This window comes from Zootoca vivipara, chromosome 6 (assembly GCF_963506605.1).
Source record: "Zootoca vivipara chromosome 6, rZooViv1.1, whole genome shotgun sequence".
NCBI lineage: Eukaryota > Metazoa > Chordata > Lepidosauria > Squamata > Lacertidae > Zootoca > Zootoca vivipara.
In genome coordinates this window covers 56,311,223-56,331,373 of record NC_083281.1, presented here as the reverse complement: position 1 = coordinate 56,331,373, position 20,151 = coordinate 56,311,223, and the positions used below count along the sequence as shown (strand labels likewise).

At 45.4% G+C, this 20,151-nt stretch overlaps 3 protein-coding genes across 14 annotated transcripts in view; 1 reads left to right on the top strand and 2 right to left on the bottom strand.

Moving 5' to 3' along the window:
* Window positions 1-1,830: 1,830 nt before the first annotated feature.
* ENKD1 (enkurin domain containing 1) lies at window positions 1,831-12,225 on the bottom strand. 3 transcript variants are annotated; one of them, XM_035120192.2, is made up of 8 exons: window positions 11,334-11,693; window positions 6,934-7,116; window positions 6,232-6,453; window positions 5,538-5,710; window positions 5,091-5,243; window positions 4,501-4,670; window positions 2,801-2,937; window positions 1,831-2,444 (listed from the first exon to the last, which is right to left on the bottom strand). In XM_035120192.2, exons 2-8 carry the CDS (start codon window positions 7,016-7,018, stop codon window positions 2,284-2,286), a joined length of 1,101 nt encoding a protein of 366 aa, XP_034976083.2. In that variant the 5' UTR covers window positions 7,019-7,116; window positions 11,334-11,693; the 3' UTR covers window positions 1,831-2,283. The 3 variants fall into 3 exon arrangements, with proteins under 3 accessions (XP_034976083.2, XP_060131971.1, XP_060131970.1); XM_060275988.1 differs by lacking the exon at window positions 6,232-6,453 and having other exon boundaries at window positions 11,334-12,225; XM_060275987.1 differs by lacking the exon at window positions 11,334-11,693 and having other exon boundaries at window positions 6,934-11,327.
* Window positions 12,226-12,240: 15 nt separating this feature from the next.
* The window catches only part of GFOD2 (Gfo/Idh/MocA-like oxidoreductase domain containing 2), a 29,597-nt gene continuing 21,686 nt past the window's right edge, over window positions 12,241-20,151 (bottom strand). For 7 of the 10 annotated variants that reach the window (XR_009557779.1, XR_009557780.1, XR_009557778.1 and 4 more), the window contains exons 4-5: window positions 16,012-20,146; window positions 12,241-14,024 (exon numbers count right to left, since the gene is read on the bottom strand). Coding sequence is in view for 3 of the 10 variants with exons in the window: in XM_060275978.1 (XP_060131961.1) it covers window positions 20,019-20,146 (128 nt within the window). In the remaining 7 variants the exon portion in view is untranslated. The other 3 variants (XM_060275979.1, XM_060275984.1, XM_060275978.1) reach the window with 3 other exon arrangements.
* C6H16orf86 (chromosome 6 C16orf86 homolog) lies at window positions 16,056-19,704 on the top strand. Its single transcript, XM_035120191.1, has 5 exons — window positions 16,056-16,176; window positions 17,359-17,518; window positions 18,092-18,291; window positions 19,091-19,249; window positions 19,541-19,704. Exons 1-5 carry the CDS (start codon window positions 16,056-16,058, stop codon window positions 19,702-19,704), a joined length of 804 nt encoding a protein of 267 aa, XP_034976082.1.

Sequence of the window (20,151 nt, the reverse complement as noted above, 5' to 3'; positions counted from 1 at the left end):
AATTCACCTGTAGGTAGTCTCTGCAGGCCATGTTCACAACCTTCCTGCCACGTGAAAGCCTCTGGGATTTAAGAGCTCTAAATGAGGGTCTGTGGCCCACCATTCACTCCCACTTGGAAGCTGTTTCCAAGCAGGAAGGGATTGAAATTGGGAGGGAAAGGGTTATTCTGTGCTGCAGCACCCACTTGATGCAGTGATATCTTTAACTAATTTGAAGATTGTTTCCAAGCCCGATTGCTATGTAAGGAATCTGACTTTGTGTCAGGTCTGCAGATACAGAAGGGTTAAATTTCAAATCTCCATGCACTGTGAGCCTCCCATCCAAATCCAAGGGGGGGGGAGCCTTTTGTGGGAAGGTTCTTCTCAAGGCTAGTGATTGAGAGTTAATAGAGGGACAACTGGTCAACCTGCAGTCCTGTATCAGGGCCACAGCGTGCCTGCTTCCCACATAACATAACCTGTTCCTGGTGCCCTAACAAGCACAAGGTCCACAGAAAACTAACCAAGCTTTTCTCTGCTTTGTCGATCGAGGTAACTCTTCTAGGGGCCTGAAACCACAATTTTTGCATGGAAAGGAGAACACTTGAAGACAGTACATAGCTGTCAGGGCTTTGCACCATTACCCCCAAAAAAACTGGCTAGGAGAGTTTGCACAGCCGAAATAACCCTTGTCTATCATTTCCAGAGGGGAGGAAATGTTTTATGTATTCCGACTACCCCACGGGGAGGCATTTAATCCTGCTACTGCTGTCCATCACCCTTCACTGCAACCCTGTCCAGAGTTTGGTTTGGGTTGTTGTTTTGGTGTGGCGGAACTAGATTGCCTGTTAACCTTATTAACCCTTTCCAACCCTGCCATGCTGCTCAATCCTGCCAGCTCTTAAAAGATATGGACTATCTTTGCCCTGCCTATGATTTTAGTGTCACTTGGCTCCAGGTTCCTTTAGGAATGAAGGACAAGCCCGAAAGGGGAGTTTTTCAGGCAGCAAAACCCATCGCCTCTACCTTAGCTTTGTGTTAGTGTAAAAGGCAGCAGCAGCTTTTCCATGACGCAGAATCAAGTGCAGCTTTTCAGATTAATTATATTTAAAAAAAGAAACAGGCACTTGAATTCCACTTCACATGAGCCTGTGACTGTTTGAAGCTTGCTGGGCCTACTTAGCATCCTTCCTAATACTGAACTTCTTATCCAACTATAGATCCTTATACAGGCTTCTGTTAGGTAAGACTCCATGTCCAACTAACGCACAATCCCTTTCTCTGACACTCTCAGCAGAGGGTCTCTCTCATCCCCTCCTGACTCATTTACGTGGAGGTGCCAGAGGGCCCTTCTGTGTATGCATAGCAGGTGCTCCTATGGTTCATCCTTGCCTGCAGTTCTGAGGAGCAGAGACTTGCTGTGTTTGTACGATGTATCACCCAAATGGAGGATGCATTCACCATATATCTGTAAATTAAAAACAATCCCTCAGCCATTTAAAGACTCTTTCAGTGCTTGTGAAGGCACCCACAGTTTCCGCCTCTGTCCTGCGACAAGTGCTTTCAAAAGTTACTTACTTACTTGCTTACTTTATTTAAAAACTATTTAAGTTACAATTGGACACCTATCCCTCTGAGCACTGGCCATTTGTCCAGCCAATGCGTGTACCTGAACCGTCTTCAAAAAAGGAGAACAATGCCCAGGATGCCTGCTCAGTCCTGCTGTACTGTTAGAGCTCCTCAGTGTACTCTCCCCAGAGGCGCAGCTCTGGAAATTCAAGCTGTGGCTACAGAGGATTTACAGATCTCACAATGGCCAGATTCCTCTGAGAACAAGCACCTCTCTCTCTCCCCCCACCACCAACCATCCCATCTCCTTTTTGGCAACCTACTCCTTTTGCATGAAGAACAAGGAAGGGGAACCTGTGGCCTTCCAGATGCCGTTTGGACTACATTTTTCATCACTCTTGAACACTGGCCAGGCTGCCCGGGGCAGATGGAAATCAAAGTCCAGCAACTTTTGGTAGGCCACAGATTCTCCCTGCCCTTGGTGTGAAGCAAGACAAGCAGACAGGTGTGATGCAGACCTCTTGTTCCATCCCAGCTCCTGAAAGGCTGGGTGACAAGAGCAAGCACCAGAGAGTAGCCAGCCACACAAGTGTGGGGCAGAAGCTCGCATCACTGAGTCAGCCAGCAAGGATGGCTGAGAGGGGAAGAGGATTTCTGTCTGAGCAAGGAAGGAAAAAGAGACCTTTCATTGCAGTCCAGAAGAGAAGGCTGGGAAAGGGAGCATCTTGCCTCTGCCTAGGAGTCCAGCTTGATAAAGACTTTGGGCCGAGAGAATATTTTGAGTGCCTCCTCGATCTGTGACAGCTTATTCTCCAGGGTGGCACGTCTATTCTGGCCGCTGAGGGTGTCAGTTCGCACTGGAAGCAGCAGGAGGTCTTTCAGGAAGCGCTCTTGGCCTGAGAGAGAAGAGGAAGAGTGACCAGCTTACAGTTAAGGATGCCTGCTCAATTCAGTCAGTGCAGACAAGACTGAGCTAGATATACAGCTAGATGGACAACAACCTGACTTGGTGTAAGACACCTTCCTATGTTCCATAGAGCCTCTGCCAGGTGTGGGGGGCCATGTGGCCCTCCAGATGTTGTTGGATTAAACCTCCCATCATCGCTGCCCATTGGCCACCCTGGCTGGGGGTGGTGGGAACCAGAGTCCAAAAACATCTAGAAGGTGGCAGGTTCCACATCCCTGAACTAGACCATCCTGGGCCAACCCGGCATGAAGCAGCTTCACATGTCTTGAGTTCCGCCCTCCTTACTTTGTTTGAGGTCGTTGAGCGTCTCCAGCCGCTGGCTCTCTGGCATCATGGCATGGCCAGGTGGCATGGAGGGGTCAGGCATGTTGCGCTGGCGCTCCTCTGCCTCTTTGCGCCAGTGGTCCTTCCTCTCAATCAGGCTAAATCACAGCAGAAAGAGCATATCAGTTAAGGCAAGGAAAGAATGGCAGAGAAAGCTAGGAGGAAACAGCACCTCAGACTTCAAGGAACAGAGCATGGCCTAGCCCAGGCATCCCCAAACTGCGGCCCTCCAGATGTTTTGGCCTACAACTCCCATGATCCCTAGCTAAGAGGACCAGTGGTCAGGGATGATGGGAATTGTAGTCCAAAACATCTGGAGGGCCAAAGTTTGGGGATGCCTGGCCTAGCCTCATGTCTCTCCCCTCGAGGTCCTACAAACCAATTAAGTGGTAAAGAAACAGCTAGAAGAGAAGTTGGGACAGGGCGCAGGAACAGATATGGTGTTCACTGCAGTCAGGGCCATCAATCCAGCCTTTCAGAAATGAAACTCCAGGAGGAGGGGTTTCAAACACAGGCATAACATGGCCACCCTGACTTGTGCCTCTGACCAACTGGGTGGAGATATTCCAAATCATCAGAGGTTTTTGAACTATCTTCAAAGGCAGCCCCACAAAGAGCACATTGCTGTAGTCTAATCCCAAAGTTATCAAGGCATGAATGAGGGTAGCCAGGTCATTTTCAGCAGTGAGTATAGCTGGCCAATCAGTCCAAGCCAATAAAAGCATTCTATGCTGCAGACACCACCTGGGAATCCAAGAACAGAGCTGCACCCCAGAAGTAAGTATTCCCTTCTATATCTTTATGAAGCGTTGTAACCCCACCCATTTTATCCATCCAGTGTGGCAGAATCTCCAATTCAGAATGCTATTTTATTTATTTCAAATCACAAACAAAAGGGGCTAGAAACTTCCTCAAAAGAATAAAGCAGAGTTTCTGGGAAAACCAAATTCAGCAGCCGATGAGATGCCATCATGCTCATATGGCAGTCCTGCACATGGGCAGAATGCTCCCAAACTTACTTCTGGTGCTTATGCAAGAAGAAGAAGAAGAAGAAGAAGAAGAAGAAGAAGAAGAAGAAGAAGAAGAAGAAGAAGAAGAAGAAGAAGAAGAAGAAGAAGAAGAAGAAGAAGAAGAAGAAGAAGAAGAAGAAGAAGAAGAGTTTGGATTTGATATCCCACTTTATCACTACACGAAGGAGTCTCAAAGCAGCTAACAATCTCCTTTCCCCTCCTCCCCCACAACAGACACCCTGTGAGGTGGGTGGGGCTGAGAGACTTCAGAGAAGTGTGACTAGCCCAAGGTCACCCAGCAGCTGCATGTGGAGGAGCCGAGATGCGAACCCGGTTCCCCAGATTATGAGTCTACCGCTCTTAACCACTACACCACACCAGACAGACTGCTTAGCTTTCTCCTTGACATGCTAGTTTTCTATGGGAAGTGAAGGGGTGTTCAAACCTGTGACCACCACTTTGCAGTCTTGTAGAAAGGTTGAACATTGATTTCTTTACTTTTCTTTTTCAACCTTATATTTATTGGGTATTAATTTTATTTTCTTGCAAGTAGCCTTGGAGGCCTGTTGTAACACAGAGAAGCATGGATAGCAGTATTTTAAACAAATAAATACTGAAGCCAGATGTGTCAGGGGTGAGTTGGATACCTACTAGCGGGGGACATGGCCTTTCTGCTTAGCGTTGTACTCTTCCTGATCCTTGCGTTTCTGCTCCAGCACTTCGGTCAGCGACTGCAAGGTGCGTGAGCGCCGCAGCTGAGCCCGTTTGGCATTCTGGGCGTTGTGGCTGACAAAGTCCACCCCTTGACCCTCCTCTTGGTTCTGTAATGAGAAGGTCAAAGAGCTGGAAGGCTCGGGTGTCAGGAAACATTGCTTTTCTATAGACTAGGGACAGGTTTGGTTTAATTTCTCCTAGCCCCTAGCCAACTTTGAAAGCACAGGACACGCCTTTGTGGCAGGGGTAGAGAATATCCCCCCCCCCATCAGATCAGAGAAACAAAATAATTTGGGGGTCACAGAGAAGTAAAAAACATTCCAAGAGAGCTTTGGAAGTGCTGGCAGTCAACCTGATGCACAACTGCAAAAAGTGTCCCTCCCTCTGCCTTGGGACACCACATCATTTACTGCACTCCTGGAATGGAGAGGTTGGGAGGAGGTTGGCTAAAGCACTAACCACTCATGAGAAAACGGAAGTATAAAGCAGATTGCATCAGCACCGGTGGGCATCTCCCCGCCCCCCACCTTGACACTCCCATTCTGTGATTCTGCAGCTGCTGTTGCTCCGGACTGGACAGGGTTTGGAGATGGTGACCTGCGTGGGCAAATTCCTGCACCGCAGCGCGAATAGGCTCTCAAGTATCTCTGATGCTCTGGATTCGGAGGACTAGGACTCTCCTAGGAAAAAGGAAAACAGGAGGAAGAATTACTGAACAGTCACAAACAGGTCTAGACTGAAGAACCCAGAGAACATCACTGATCAACCTTCAGCACAGTCTGTTGCACCTGGTCCTGATGACAACCACCTATGTTGTTTTAAACTGGGGCACCAGACAGGGGTTGTCAATATTCTCAGATCAGCACAATCCCATCTGTTTCTTCTTTGTTCACGCCCTGCACCACTTCCCTCTCGGCAGACAGAAAGAGACACAGCACGTAAAATGTATTGCCAATAAGCAGTAGTAGAAATACCTGCAGCTTTGCTTTGACTTTAGACTCCACACTCTCATACTTCTGAGACTTCCATAGGGCCTTCACAGGCTTTGGTTGGCTGAGCTCCCGAGCCTGCTCCTTCTCTCTGCATTTCCGCTGAATCTCTCGCATGCGCCTCAGATTTTCCTTCTCATAGTCCTTGTGATCTTTGCCTGCATTGGAAAGAGAAAGAAAACATTGCCCTACAATCCTTGAGCTACAGACACAAAAGCCTCTCTCCCTTGAACTTCCTTATGTTTTCCTTGTAAAAATAAATAAATAGACAGCTCACCTGTAACATGTGGAGAGAGACAAGAACTCATATTTCTCTCTGTGTTACAGAGGTTGTACAGCCAGGATTACACCACAGGTCAGAGGTAGCCAAAGTGTTGCCCTCCAAATGTTGTTGACTACAACTCCCTTCAGTCCTAGCCACCATCATCCCATCAGGCATAATGGGAGATAGCCACATGGCCTATCACTGCTGTAGGTGAACAAACCCACTGTAACCACTGTTAAGATGGTTAGGCTGAAAAACAGTGGCTGGCCTGAAGGTCACTCAGTGAGCTTCATGGCTGAGTGTAGATCTGAATCGGGGTCTTCTGAGTCCCAGTCAAACACTCTCACTGCTACACCACCCCTAATGCTGTCAATAGCAGGCTGGCATCTGTCCCTATGTTGCGACCACACTTACGCTTGGGTGTCACCTCCTGGAAGGAGATCCCATCCAGCTGCAGGAGAGCTCCCACTGTGCCCTTCTTTCCCTTCTCTAGAATGTCCCTGCCATTCAGCTTAATCCGTGCAGGAGGGTGAGCAAGGCGGGCACTGTAGCATTCAGGGTAGAGGCAGCATTCTGGGGGAATGGGGCCGGGGAGCAGATCCCGCTTCAGAGAGTTCCCTTCCAGTCTCCCTCGTGCTAAAGATGGGAAAAGAGAGTCAAGAAAGATTGCAGCTCAGAGATAAAGTTAACGCAGAAGCTCTCAGGTCAAATCTCTGAACACTTCCAGTTAAAAGGAGGCGATGAGAAAGACCCTGTGGTCCTCCCCAGCCTACTCCAGCTCAACCTCCAGTATCAAGCAGCTGCTTGATTACTGTTCTCTTAAAGGTCCTTTATTAGGGGTGCAGAACCTGATGCCGCTGAGCTCCCATCAGCTCCAGCCAGCATAGCCAATGGCCAGGGGTAATGGGAGTTGTAGTCCAACAAGCTGAAGGACCACAGGTTCCTCACCCCTGCCTCCCTACACTGCACCCCCACTCAGCAAGGGCTAGTGAGTACTTAGAGGATTCTACCCTTTATAGAGAAAAATATGGATCCTTCTCTTTTCTGGAGGTGAAAAGGAAAATTGATTATGCACTGAGATTACCAGGGCACCCCAGGATCACACAGCACACTCACCTGATAGGGGACGCCTGTAGTAATCGGGACAAAGGGAGGGATCAGGGGGAATGGGCCCCGTAATCCTGGAGGGCCCCTCTGACATCTCAGCCTCAGCTCCAGGCCAGGAATCAAGAACTGCAAGATCTCGCTTTCCTTAGTTCTTCCTCCTTCAACGTCACTGGCAAAGCATGGCCAATTTATCTGGAAGAACAGGAAACTGTAGGGAAGCTGCTGCAAGGAACTAAACAGCATTATATCCTCAGTGTTGGTTTTATTTCACATCTTCCACATCATGCTAGTCTTAGAAACATTGCTACTATTATCATGTCATACATGTTAACTACTGCAATAAAGCACACATGAGGCGAGAGGCAGAATTTAAAAAACAATGAAACATTAAGAGAATTAAAACTAACTACTGTATATATATGATCTATTAAAATATACAGACAATTATAATAGAATACATCACAGCCCCAGTCCTTTCCTTAAAATCAGTCAGTTCCCCAAAGGCTGTTGGAATAAGAAAGTCTTCACCTGCTGGAGGAAGGGCATGGGAGTATACATGGAAGAGCCTATAAAAAGCAGGAAGCACAATTGATTCAGAATATGGTGTCTAGATTGATAATGAATCCCCCTATCATAAGCATATTTTTTCTGGGTGTAACTTCGGAAGGAACTCCTTCTAGTCCCAGTGCAGACGTGGTTAAGCCATAGAATTCACTACCACAAGATGTAGTGGTGGGTGGCCACCAACTTGGATGGCTTTAAAAGACAAATTTATGGAGGTTAAGGCTTTCAGTAGGCCTACAACCCTATACAAGTCTACTCAGGTAAGTAAGGCAGGTAAACCATTCTTAATCCCAGGGTGTATAAGATTTCAGCCTATGGTATATAAACAAAAACAATAAACAGAATTGAATCGCAATTAAAAGAGTGGAGTAAAAGATTTCATTACCAGTGTTTAAAAATACAGCATCCTCCCAGTACTTAAAATACAAACTATTGAAATGCTTGAGAGAACAAAAATGTTTGAATTCAACACCGTAAAAATAATGCAGGAGCCAGGTGAATGTCCTCCTCAAGGAGGTGGCTCCTTATGAATCGGCTTGGCTTCTGTCATCCATGTTGGAGGGTTTGATCTTTGTGCCAGCCACCCTTGAGATTAGGGGAGACAGGGCTTTTTCGGTAGTGGTGCCAAGAGTATGAAAGGTTCTCTGCTGGAGTTTTGTTTTTGTTTTGTTTTGTTTTTTTATTCTTCCCCCCCCCCCCTCAAAATACTTGAGCATATAATGTTCATGTATTTTGAGATATAAAAAGAATAAAACTACACAGTATCTCCTGGAGTTTTAAATTTTGTATTCTTAAAGTTTCCTTGCCGCTATTTGATTGTTATTGTGGAGTTATTTTTAACTTGCCTTTTATTCTTATTCTGTCACATTTTCCTGTTTTAAATTCAAGTCTCTTTTATTTTACTGGATAGAAGTACTCAGCTATCACTATGATGCATCAGTTACAGTCTGGTTTTAGCCTGAAGCATTCAGAGAGGCAACACAGCAATACTAAAGGACAAATCAGTTCGTTTTCTCAACTATGTTAAAAGCTTGGTGTTGAATTACCAATTGCATTGTTTGTTTGTTTTTACATGTTTTCAGACACAGATATAGTTGCTTATACAACATGTGCTTGTACAACATCTTTGAAAAGCAACAGTAAAATAGGCCTCAGCGCTGCCAAGTGTTTATGGTACTCAGAAAAGGCCAAGCTCCTGGGAGCTGTACAGAACCCAAGTCTCTGGGTTATCACCGTAAGAGGAGCCTCTGTTTCAGTGCCAGCTAACAAGGGAAACATCTGGCTTTATCTTCCTACCACGGATCTCACCTCCAAAATGTTTCATATGCACCTCCAAACAGGCAGTGACACCTCCATCACACCCCAAAGCTACACATAGAACCCTGGAATTCTGCCCACTCGAAACAGGTGCAACCATCACAGCTGAAGCACAGTGCCAGACATCACAAAGCTGTCAGCGCAGTCAAGTGAGCAAAAAGGCGATGAGGGGGAAAAAACCCTCTAGAGCAGCCATCTGCCTTCCATCACCTTCCCAAGGCTCACCTCAAGATGCTCCCAGAGCACATTTTACACATTGACTATCCTACCTCGGCACATAGGTAAGATACACTCACGCAGATTGTTGCTGTTTTTGTAGAGAAGGGATGGCTGAAGTCCACAGCTAAACAACAACCATAGCCAAGCTTGCTTCATATATAGGAAGCCAAATGTCTTCCTCACACCTCCGTTAAAGGGGGGGGGGAGCGCTTAGCAGGACACTATTGGCTTCATTCCAGGCACAGCACAGAGAATGTGTTTATTCTGTTGGCTTGGAGGGCAAACGGCTGTTAGGAGCCAAGTACAAACAAGCTGCTGGAAGGCTCCTTTGCCCTACATCAGGGAAACTGCAGCAGCCTAAAACTGAAGGAAAGGAGGGCTTTAGGATTGATTCTAACAGTACAATTAAGGGGCAAGTGGTTCAAGCCTGGGAAGTAGCTGGAAAGGCAATTGCAACATGTCAAAAGCTCATTTTGATACGACTCAGGCAGAAGGACTCATGATCTGTTCCTCCCCAAGTCCCAAATCACATAATATCCAGACTGATTCACACATGCTGCCTGCATTAGGGCACACTCGACAGGGAAAAAGCTGCCTGAATCTTTTGCCACAAAGACAAACTGCAGCTTTGTATGCCAGTCCTGAACTCATACTTGGAAGCCGTATAGCCATTAATGAAAAGAGCAGTTTCCAATGGTTCAGGCAGACCATTTGCCACAAGAACAGACCAATACAGATAAGAAAAGTAAAGCAACCAGTCACAACCAAAATGGTTGCACGAATTGATCCTGGGTGCCTATCAGGTGGGAATAAAAGATTGAGGTTGCTAAAGAGCACATAAGCTAGTCTATTCCATTTCTTCCCAAATATAACACACTCCCTCCACAAGTATCATCTCATATGACCCTTTAAGTTAGAGATGGGTGGACTTCAGTCCTTTTTCAAAATACAGTGTCATCAAACCTAGGTTAAATTCATAAAGCAAGGATGCACCCTTAGCTTCCCTTCACAGTTAAGGCATAATTTAAATAAGAGCTACCACAGATGTAGCAATTAGAATGTCAAACTAGGGTCCCATCTGCACTATATATTTAAAGTAGTATCATACCACTTTAAATAGGCCATGGCTTCCCGAAGTATACAGACTATACTTCCCAGGTTTTGGGGGGGGCAGGCATCCCCAAACTTCGGCCCTCCAGATGTTTTGGACTACAATTCCCATCTTCCCCAACCACTGGTCCTGTTAGCTGGGGATCATGGGAGTTGTAGGCCAAAACATCTGGAGGGCCGCAGTTTGGGGATGCCTGCTTTGGAGGAAAGCCATGGCTGTTTAAAATGGTATAATACTGCTTTAAATGTATAGTGCAGATGGGGCCTAAGACTTGGGGGCTGGGATGGGAGACAGATTCAAATCTTCACCAAGTCATGATGCTCATTAGGACACTATGGGTAGTTTTGCTCACACATTTGTATGCCACCTTGGAATCATCTTGATGAAAGGTGGAAATGTTTTAAATGATCTACCCTCCTTTCCTCTTTAAGAGCAACTCTGGTAGACCAGACCAAAGGACCACCAAGCCCATAATTCTGTTTCCACAGTGGACAACCAGATTCCCAGGAGAAGCCCAAAAGCAGGACACGAGTGCAAGGAGCTCACTCTCCTCAGCATCTGGTATTCAGAGAAGCATGCTGCTTCTGATGGCAGAAATAATATAAAGTTGTCAATAGGAGCAGCCACTTGAAGCTGTCTAAGATGGTGGCCACCGCCTCTCCTGACAGCAAATTCCACATCTTTAACAGAGATTAGGGAAATGAGGGTAAGGCTATCAATGGCTCCTAGCCACAATGGCCATAGCTCTTCTTCCAGGTGCTTCTGAAGGCCAGTCGCTGGGAGCCACAGGTGGGAAGAGCGCTGTTGGGCTCAGGTCCTGCCTGTTGAGCTTCCCATGGCCACTGTGAGAACAGGATACCGAACTAAGATGAACATTTGGCCTGATCCCTGAAAGTTGAATTATGCGCTGCGCACGTTAGTTCTTCCTTTTGTCTTGTCTCGAATCTCCCTCCGCTCGGCTTCCTCGGAGGACCCCTGTCGCTGGCATTGCGAGGGGGAAGGAGAGCAACTTCTCCCCATGCACTTTCCATGCCACGCGCATGTTTTCACAGCCCCCCCCCCACACGCCTTTTCACAGCGAGCGCTGCCCAATCAGACCGAAGGCCCCCTTAAGTCCGGCACCCTGTTTCCTCAGAGCGGCTAAGCAGATGCGAAAGATATGCTGCTCGCTCCGCCCCTTTCGCAGCCCCTCACTCACATTTCTGGTCTCCTCTCCCCAGCGGCTCTCTCCGAAGAAGCGGCGCGGGAGTCAAATCGCTGGCAGTTGTACTCCCCGCCTCCTGTCTCTAAGCAACAGGCGCTTCCTGTCGCAGGTTGGACGAAGAGCAGAGGCTCCTGGGAAGTGTAGGTCTCGATCCTTCACCTGGGGGGGAGAGAGCGCTGCGTATCTCTGGCGAGCAAAACGGCGCTCGCATTGTATTCTCTGAGTAACGACCGCGAGTGAGCAAATGCTTGCTTCGCCAGCAGGAGAATTTCGATGCTACCAAATGTCGCCAACCTCCTCCTTTCATCCGCAACAGATAATACAGTAGATAGGTTACTGATAAGCACCCGAGATAAAAAGCTATCCCAGATCTGTGACAGTTAGGTAGCCGTGTTGGTCTGAGTCGAAGCAAAATAAAAAAAAATTCCTTTAAGTAATTTAGGGTGCTACTGAAGGAATTTTTTTATTTTGCCAGATCTGTGAGCCAGACTTAGTAGAATGGAGAGGCTGATAAGAGGGACCAACTAATTAATTTGCTACAGTTTCCATTGTTTTATATAGTATTTTTTTCAAATAAATTTTATTCAATTTTCCAATTTAGCAAATTAAAATAAAAAAAACAATCTTTTATACAAAACATCTTGTGTTTTCCTCTTACATCTTGCTCTGCCGAGCTGTGACTTCCCCCCCTCCCTTCATGCGGGTATCTTGTTAACTCCAGTTTTTGCAGTTCCTTTTTAACTTTTTTAGTCAGTTCGTAGGATTTATTTCAATCCTGCAAGTGTTTTTAAAGATCTACAGTTTTTCTCCATATAGTCCACATATTTACTCCAATCCTTTTGAAACCTCGTCTCTCCTTGGTCTCGGATCTTGCAAGTCAGATAAGAAGATCTCTGTATGAGGTGTGGGAAAGAAATAAAATGCTGTTAGAGACTAAGACACCATGGTGGGTTTCACCAGCAGAGGTATTAACAGTCAAGAAAGTAAATATGGAGGGGAGAAGGGCCACATATGAGGAAATTTTGACCAAAACCGAAAAAGGCTGGAGATTGAAACCTTATGAAGAAATTAAAGGGATACTAACAGGATGGATACAATACCATCAAATAAATTATGTCCTTAGAGAAGATAGGAAAATAGGATTTGAGGACAAAAGGTCCAAATTCCAAATAGAAGTGCTAGAAGGCAAAACAAAGCTTCTGTCAAAAATGTATGATTTGTTGTTAGAATGGTATACAAAAGACGAGTTGACAAAAGAGGTAATGATTAAATGGGCAAAGGATTTTGGGCATAATATTGAATATGACGCGTGGTTGAAATTATGGAATCAAACTTTAAGATTTACAGCATGTACTGCCTTGAAGGAAAATATATATAAGATGATGTATAGATGGTACTTAACACCAGTTAAATTAGCTAAAATGTATAGAATGAGTGATAAAGCATGCTGGAAATGTAAAGAGAAAGAGGGTGAATTTTATCATATGTGGTGGACATGCGACAAGGTAAAAAGATTTTGGGAGATGTTATATAACGAATTGAAAAAGATGTTTAAATATACTTTTCCAAAAAAACCGGAAGCATTTTTGTTAGGAATAATAGGAGGAGAGATTAGAAAAGAAGATCAAGTATTGTTTATGTATGCGACAACCGCGGCTAGGACATTGTTAGCCCAAAAATGGAAATTACAGGAATTACCAACAATCGATGAGTGGCAGACGAAAATGATGGACTATGCTGAATTGTTTTATATAGTATCTTGATGTTGTATTTTATTTATTTGTGAGCCTTCCAGATAACTCCTGCTATAAAGGTAAAGGGACCCCTGGTCCAGTCATGACCAACTCTGGGGTTGCGGTGCTCATCTCGCGTTATTGGCCGAGGGAGCCAGCGTACAGCTTCCAGGTCATGTGGCCAGCATGACAAAGCCGCTTCTGGCAAACCAGAGCAACACACAGAAACGCCGTTTACCTTCCCGCTGTAGCGGTACCTATTTATCTACTTGCACTTTGATGTGCTTTCGAACTGCTATAAAGGTAGTTCATAATAATAACGATGAAAAGCTCAACTTCAAGCAGCATGGAGAAAGAATAAAAAGTGTTTGTCTTTAAGCTTTTACACACACATACCCCATCATATTTTTTCCAGAGTTATAAGGTTGGTAGGTATTGAGGAAAGGGCTTTCTTGGTGGTGGCAACAACTCAGTTAATTTTTAAAAAGCTCTGCCCCAGCATCCTTCTCTGACAGTGGCTAAACAGATGCCAGTGAGAAGTTTGCTTCCCAGTTGTAGAAGACTGTCCCACCAGTTGCTTGGGAAACAGTAGAGTGGTATTGCACTCACCTTCTGCTTGTTGGGTTCTGAAAATATCTGCTTGGCCACTGTGGAAAACTGTATGCTGGAATAGTAGATGGGCCTTTCATCTGACAAATCTTATGATGTTATTTTTCCTATTATTTATGAACACCTCTAGGTGCTGTACCATTATTTTTAAAATAATAAAGTCCCTCCCTGCAGACTCGTAGTCTAATTACAGATGTTATAGGTAAGGCAAAAGGAATGAGGAGGGGAGAGGAAAGCAAACACTTAACCAATGGCAGCTTCACTGGCCGATGGATGGAGCCAGTTGGTCTCTCTGTTGGTCTTCTGACATTTGTAGCTCATGTGCTTAGCCACTATGCCATATCTAAGAGACAAATCTAACATCCATTAAGCTGTTTGGAAAACAGAATATATTTATATCCATTCAGCAAGACGGTTTGCACAGCAAGCATCACTAGTGGGGACACAAAACATGACCATTGCCAGCCAGCCAGCCTACCAACCAACCACCAATGGAATGAACAGAATGCTACAGACCTTGTGTAGCCTAGCAACTGGTATGAAGGGAAAGCAGAGCAATGCTTGTAGGGGCCTACTGGTCACCACAAGACAGAGCAGACTGTCCCCCATAAGAGCTCACTCTTGTCTAGACAAGAGTGCCACAGCCTTGGTGGGGGCCACATACCTCTTTTGCCGTTGAGTGCAAACTGCCCAGATTCACCGAGTTCAAGTCCTCCATTTGAATGATAGTCCCCAGGGTGTTTTTAGTAGAGGGGAATTTGAACAGAAGGTCTTTGGATATTATAAAAGGTATATGCTGTGGTGTACATGTTTCATTCACAAAAATGGTCTCATGGACCACAGAGAAAAGAAACAGTGGTCAGGAATCATCAGCTTTTTATATGCAGAAATGACAGCGATTCTTCTGTCCACTGACTACGTCCCATCCTTAGCTTATATCTTTCTCAGAGCTATGGGCCAACAGGAAATGAGGAAGGAGGGGGAAACACTTTTAAAGCTAAGATTTTGATCAGATTTAGGATTTCAGGCTTTAAGATTCCATCAGACCTCTGTGACTCATGATGCAACCAAGAGATGAAAAAAGCAGTGACCTTGTTGACATCTTTAGCATGGAACAAAATTCCCTGTGGGAGTGCTTCAGTTAAGGGAGGAAGGAAGGAGCATCTGTTAGTTCATTTTAAGGGCAGATCTGACTGAGGGATCAAGGACTAAAACAAGAGGCCTGTCATCCACTGCAGAGTGCTGCTTACATTAAAGGCTACATGAAATGTTATTCAAATGATAGGATGCCAGAATTATTGAACAATCCTTCTGTGAGACTCGGTCAGTGCTGCAGAAATTGGTGCAGGTCTTAAATCCTCATTACCTGTCTTTCTTGCACTCAGAATGCGAGTGCAAAATAGTAATGAGAGCACCTGAGGAAGGCAGAGGGAAAAGAGACAGAGCTGCAATTCAGTTAAATTATTGCCTCTTCCATTTACTCATTGGGTGGCCTTAGGCAAGATGAAATTTGTTAGCCTCACCACCCCAAAAAGCTGAAATAACAGGGCTGCAAGGGTGCTCCTGTGCAAGGTTCCAGCCAGTATGCATGCCCTCTTCCAGCTTACAACATTTATTTGTTTACAGCAACCTTTACCCCAGTGTTTGACTACAAAGGCTCTCCGAGCAGTTTACAAGATCAACAGCAGGAAGGCTGTTTCTACCCTCACCTGTACAATCTAAAAGAAATGCCACACACAAAAAGGGAGATGAGGGAGGAGGGGGTAAAGCTTGCTCAGGTGCCAGTTAAAGTTGCGGTATTTATAACAGCCATTCAATTTTCTCCCTTGCTTTAGTTCCCCCCCCAACACACACACACACACACACACACACATATTTGTTTGTTTATTTCTATAAGCCTTAGAATTTCATAATTGAGTCCATTTGGTTACAGAAGAGTCCATACTCTGATAAAAAAAAACCCAGTATGAATAGATAGGTGTATTTTATTATCCAGTCTTAAGTGTTGGTATAAAGTAGGTGCAGTGAACCTGTGGTCCTCCGGATGTTGAACTATAGCTCCATCATCCCTGATGGGAGGTTGGAGTCAAGCAAGATCTGGGGAGCCATAGGTTTGCTATCCCATTGTAAAGGTTAGAATAGGATAACATTATAGAAATTTATATTGCACCTTTCAGACAGATTGCCAGGGCAGCTTACAATACAAAATCAAAAGTCTGATTTAAAAAAAATGATTAAAACGTGTGTGTGTGTGCTTTTTTAAAAAAACACAAAACCCTACAGATCCAAAGCAGTAGAATCCAAAATCTAAACTGAACATAAGCAGAGACCTGTGTCAGATGTATGATTTCTGATCTTTCTTCCATTGCAGTCAATGGCTGGTTCTGCCCGGATCCCCAATGACAAGAAAACAGGTGGGAAGGCAGCACCTCATCATTTCCTGTTCCAGCTGGCTGCAGCCCTAGATAACCCCACCATCAAGTCACTGGAGGTAAAGGATGAGTGCTGTAGTTATGAGAAGAAGAAGGCAATGCAGATAGCACAGGATATCCTGTTTACAGATGCTGAGGACATGCCACAGGCTCGTAAAGCTGGGGAAAGTGAAGATCATGTTGCAGAAATGTCTGGAGAGAAGCATGTTGGGTATAGTGCAGTAGTTAGTGTTGGACTTGGACCTGGGAAACGAGGGTTCACATCCTTCCACTCAAACATGAAGCTCCCTGGCTGACCTTGGGCAAATCGCAAGTCTCTTAGCCTAACCTACCTCTCAGGGCTGTGGGTGTTTCTCAGCTACCCACATGAAGCACCATGCTGCCTCTGTTAAGAACGGCTTCAGGGAATTAACAAGCAGCAGCAGCAGCCCTACAAAGATATTCCATAGGAACAAAGGAAGCTGCCTTCTACAGAGTCAGGTCATTGGTCCATCTAGCTTAACAGAGCCTACACTGACTGGCAGCAGCTTCCCAGAGTTTCTATTGGGACATTCACAGTCCTAGCTGAAGATGGCAGGGATTGAACCAGGGATCTTCTGCATGAAAAACAGATGCCTCACTGCTGAGGCAAGGGGCCATAGTTCAGAGGGATTCAGTGTGCCACCTAGTAGTGCTGAGATAAGAACGTACCTGCTCATAACTGTCTGACCGAGGATGGTAACACACGAAAATGATCATTGATCCATCCCAATAATGGCTCTTGCTCCCTCCTTATAATGGCCCTTTGTTCCCCCCAAAGAATTACTCCAGGGTCACCCCATAAAGCTGAAAGCATCCTCCATTGGGTTTGCCCTTTTAAAAAAATGATATGCCTTTTCTAAGCAGCCAATCCTGCAACATCAGAATATGCCAGGCGTTAAATGTGCCTGGGTTAGGGGTTTTTAAAGGCTTTTTTTAACAGCCTCATCGGGATCTGGAGCCTTTTTCTCTGTGATATGGTGGCCACTGAAATTTTTCTCTCAGTGCAAGAAGCGAGTTGTGCCTTTCGGAATCAGAAACCCATTGTTCTCTCCAGTGATGCTACCTTGCTAGAGTTCTCTAGATTTTGTTCAGGGGTGCAGGGCGATTTATTTTGTGTTTACTATAACACTGGGCTTAAAAAACAACAAACCTCTGGAGGAATCATGAAACCAGGCTTTTGTTCTAGCCATTGGACTTCTCTACTGACTATATGCATCTTCCCACAGTGGCATGAAGATGGGAAAGGGATTCTTCTCCATGCCAAGTTGTTTGAGGAAGAGATCCAGAGGCACCAAGAGCTGTTTACAGAACTCAAGCATCTGAAATCTGTTCCTGTGCTTCAGGCCTGGCTAGCAACCTATGGCTTTAAAGCAAGAATGGTGAAGTAGGTCACGATGGATTTCCATATATTTCCCGCAGCAAAGAAGCAGAGCACATGGGAGAAGGAACTGGGTTCAGTTTTTATCTGAAATTAAATGCATCTAAAGTTAAATGTTTAAGGATGTCAGGAAGCAGAACTGAAAGATACCTCTGCGCAATATGCTAGATAACTGGCACTGGGCAAGATGGCGCAATGGCCACTATAAGGGAGCTTCATAAATACCTCCCTCCCATCTATGTTCCGAATGCTGCCCAGTGAACATTCTTGCTGGTAGTCCTAGCACTGATAATGCAGCCTGGCATTGCAAGGGAGGCAGCTAATTCAGCGGGAAGATGCTGGTGGCAACAGCACCACCACACCATCCCTTCCATGCCCTCTGATCCTTCTTGGCCTTTCCCTGACATTATGATGACTGTCCCATCTACCTGCCAAAGTTGGTCTGTGGAGCCAAAGTTTCCCACTCCTGTTCTAGCAAATGGAGCCCAAGGCCTGTACTGGATTGTGGGACACTCACTGGAACCAGACCCCTTTCCCTTTGACTCCTCAGCCCTCTTGCATCTTGTTTCTCCCCCACAGAACCGATTCTGAAATGCTTGTTTTCCAACATGCCGATTTCAAGAAGCTCCCTCCAAGGGTGGCAGAGACAGAGGGCCCCAAAACTGAAGGTTCTCTCGTGCCCAAACAGTCCAAGAAATCCAAGAAAAGGAAAAGCACACTGGATATCACTGTGGTCCCAGCTACTAGCACAGCAGGCACATTGCTTCCAGAGCCTACAGGTGTAGAGAGTGAGTGCAAAGAAATGGGAAGTTACAAGCTAGGTTTTTCCAGTATCAGGGCATGATTCCTGGTGGGGGAAGAGAGAGATTGGATGCATCTGAGATACTAGTTTCAACTTAGTGATATCTACAGTAAGAATGACTGGCTTGTACAGAACGATCATATTTCCCAGTGCTAATACTGACAATCACCAGCACAGGCTGGCGGGCTTAGAGTTGAAGAAGTAGCAGTCCCTTAAAAGCTATATATTTATCTTACATAGAAAAAGGGGGTAGTTAGCTGCAGCTTTTCAAAACACTAGGAAATCCTTCTGAGCTGGCCTGCAAGCAGGATGGCTATTACTTCTAACTTTAGCCCCATGATCCCAAACCATCCCTAATTCCCAGCACTTCTTGAAAAGTGCACCAACAGGCACCAGAAACAGGCAGCTGTTTGCCTGCTTGAACTCCTAATAACTTCTTCTTCAACTACATTTCAATATAGGGGGAATGGAAATTCTGCTTCCCAAGTCCTTGTGATATATTTAGGAAGACATCAGTTCATTCTCAAGGGGCAGAAAAAGAATCCTCACAAGTTTTCACTGCTCCAACAATGTGAACCAAGAAGCCTGGCTGTTTGCTGGGGTAACTGCAGATAGAAGCAAGGTGTAGGGGCAGACTATCATCCGCAAGAAAGGAATGGGCTGAGGTTTAGGTAAAACGTGTGTGTGTGTGTGTGTGTGTGTATCATTCTGATCTCACCAACAGCCTTTGCCTTAGAAGCCATCTATCTTCCAGCATTCACTGTCATTATTTGTAGGAAAGTCACAGCGTCTGCGTCCCTTATACCAATATATCAACTATGATAACCCAGAGATGAACAGCCCCTCAGACAAACAGTGTGACCTGCCTCCGCTGGAAGTGCATTCTGCTCTAGAGAATAAGACAGGCCCACTGGAACCAAGAATAACTCCACTCAAAGGTAACAGGTTGGGAACAAAAAAGGGAGCTTCACATGCTCCTTCCTCACAAATCCAATACCACAACAAGGGTTGGAGTAGAACAATGGGTTCAGCTGAACTTGGAGCTGTGAGAGACCAATGAGACAGATGAACCTGCTATTTCATGTGGTGTCCAGAACTCCCTGTTTATTTTTAGTCAAAGAATTGCAAGCGCTTCCATTGTGGGCTCAGAAAGCCACTGGTCCGCTATCACATTGCTTCTGCATTTCTGCTCATGGGACAGGACAGTGTTTCATATTGACTATTTTTTGTTGCAGAAGACAAAGGAAAAGAGCTGAGAATTCCGACAAGTGCCACTTCGGGAGCTCCAGCAAAGGCTGAAGTAGACAAGTCTACTCAGGTGGACATTGATAAGATGCTCAGCGTCTGTGCGGCTCACCTAGTCCCACCACTGTCGCCACAGCACAAGTAGCAACATCTAACAGGATGCTTAGCTACTCCTCCAAGAGACAAGGCCTAAGACAGAGTCATTTTGCTAGATGCTCCTTTATGCTACCAATTGTATTTCCCCAAGTGTTTATTATATTTAGGTGTCAAGTGTTTGCATTGTCTCCTCACTTGCCTGTAAAACAACAATGGCGGTATACCCTATCTCCATTTTATCCTTTACAAATATACTCAGTCTGGTAACAATATATCTCATCTGTGCTGGAAGGTGATGAAAGAGAATAATAATTGGACATTTGTGCCTCTTCCCCTCTTTAAACTGGCTATATTTGCATTCCATCAAAGGAGAAGGAAGAGCACATAACCTTCCCCCCACCCCCAATAACAATAACAGTAACAACCACCACCACCAGAAAATGAAAGACTTACAAAATGGGAAGCGGCGAGTATCATACTGCTCTTTGCCACTAAA

What these genes read in the sequence shown, in the direction of transcription:
- ENKD1 (XM_035120192.2), bottom strand. Translation starts at nt 7,018, where the DNA reads ATGTCAGAGGGGCCCTCCAGGATTACGGGGCCCATTCCCCCTGATCCC. An exon ending in AAGTCAAAGCAAAGCTGCAG is followed by an intron (nt 5,244 to 5,537) that starts GTATTTCTACTA and finishes CCTTTTTCCTAG; the next exon opens with GAGAGTCCTAGTCCTCCGAA. An exon ending in CACAGAATGGGAGTGTCAAG is followed by an intron (nt 4,671 to 5,090) that starts GTGGGGGGCGGG and finishes TTCTCATTACAG; the next exon opens with AACCAAGAGGAGGGTCAAGG.
- C6H16orf86 (XM_035120191.1), top strand. Translation starts at nt 16,056, where the DNA reads ATGGCTGGTTCTGCCCGGATCCCCAATGACAAGAAAACAGGTGGGAAG. An exon ending in CATCAAGTCACTGGAGGTAA is followed by an intron (nt 16,177 to 17,358) that starts AGGATGAGTGCT and finishes GCATCTTCCCAC; the next exon opens with AGTGGCATGAAGATGGGAAA. An exon ending in ACCAAGAATAACTCCACTCA is followed by an intron (nt 19,250 to 19,540) that starts AAGGTAACAGGT and finishes ATTGACTATTTT; the next exon opens with TTGTTGCAGAAGACAAAGGA.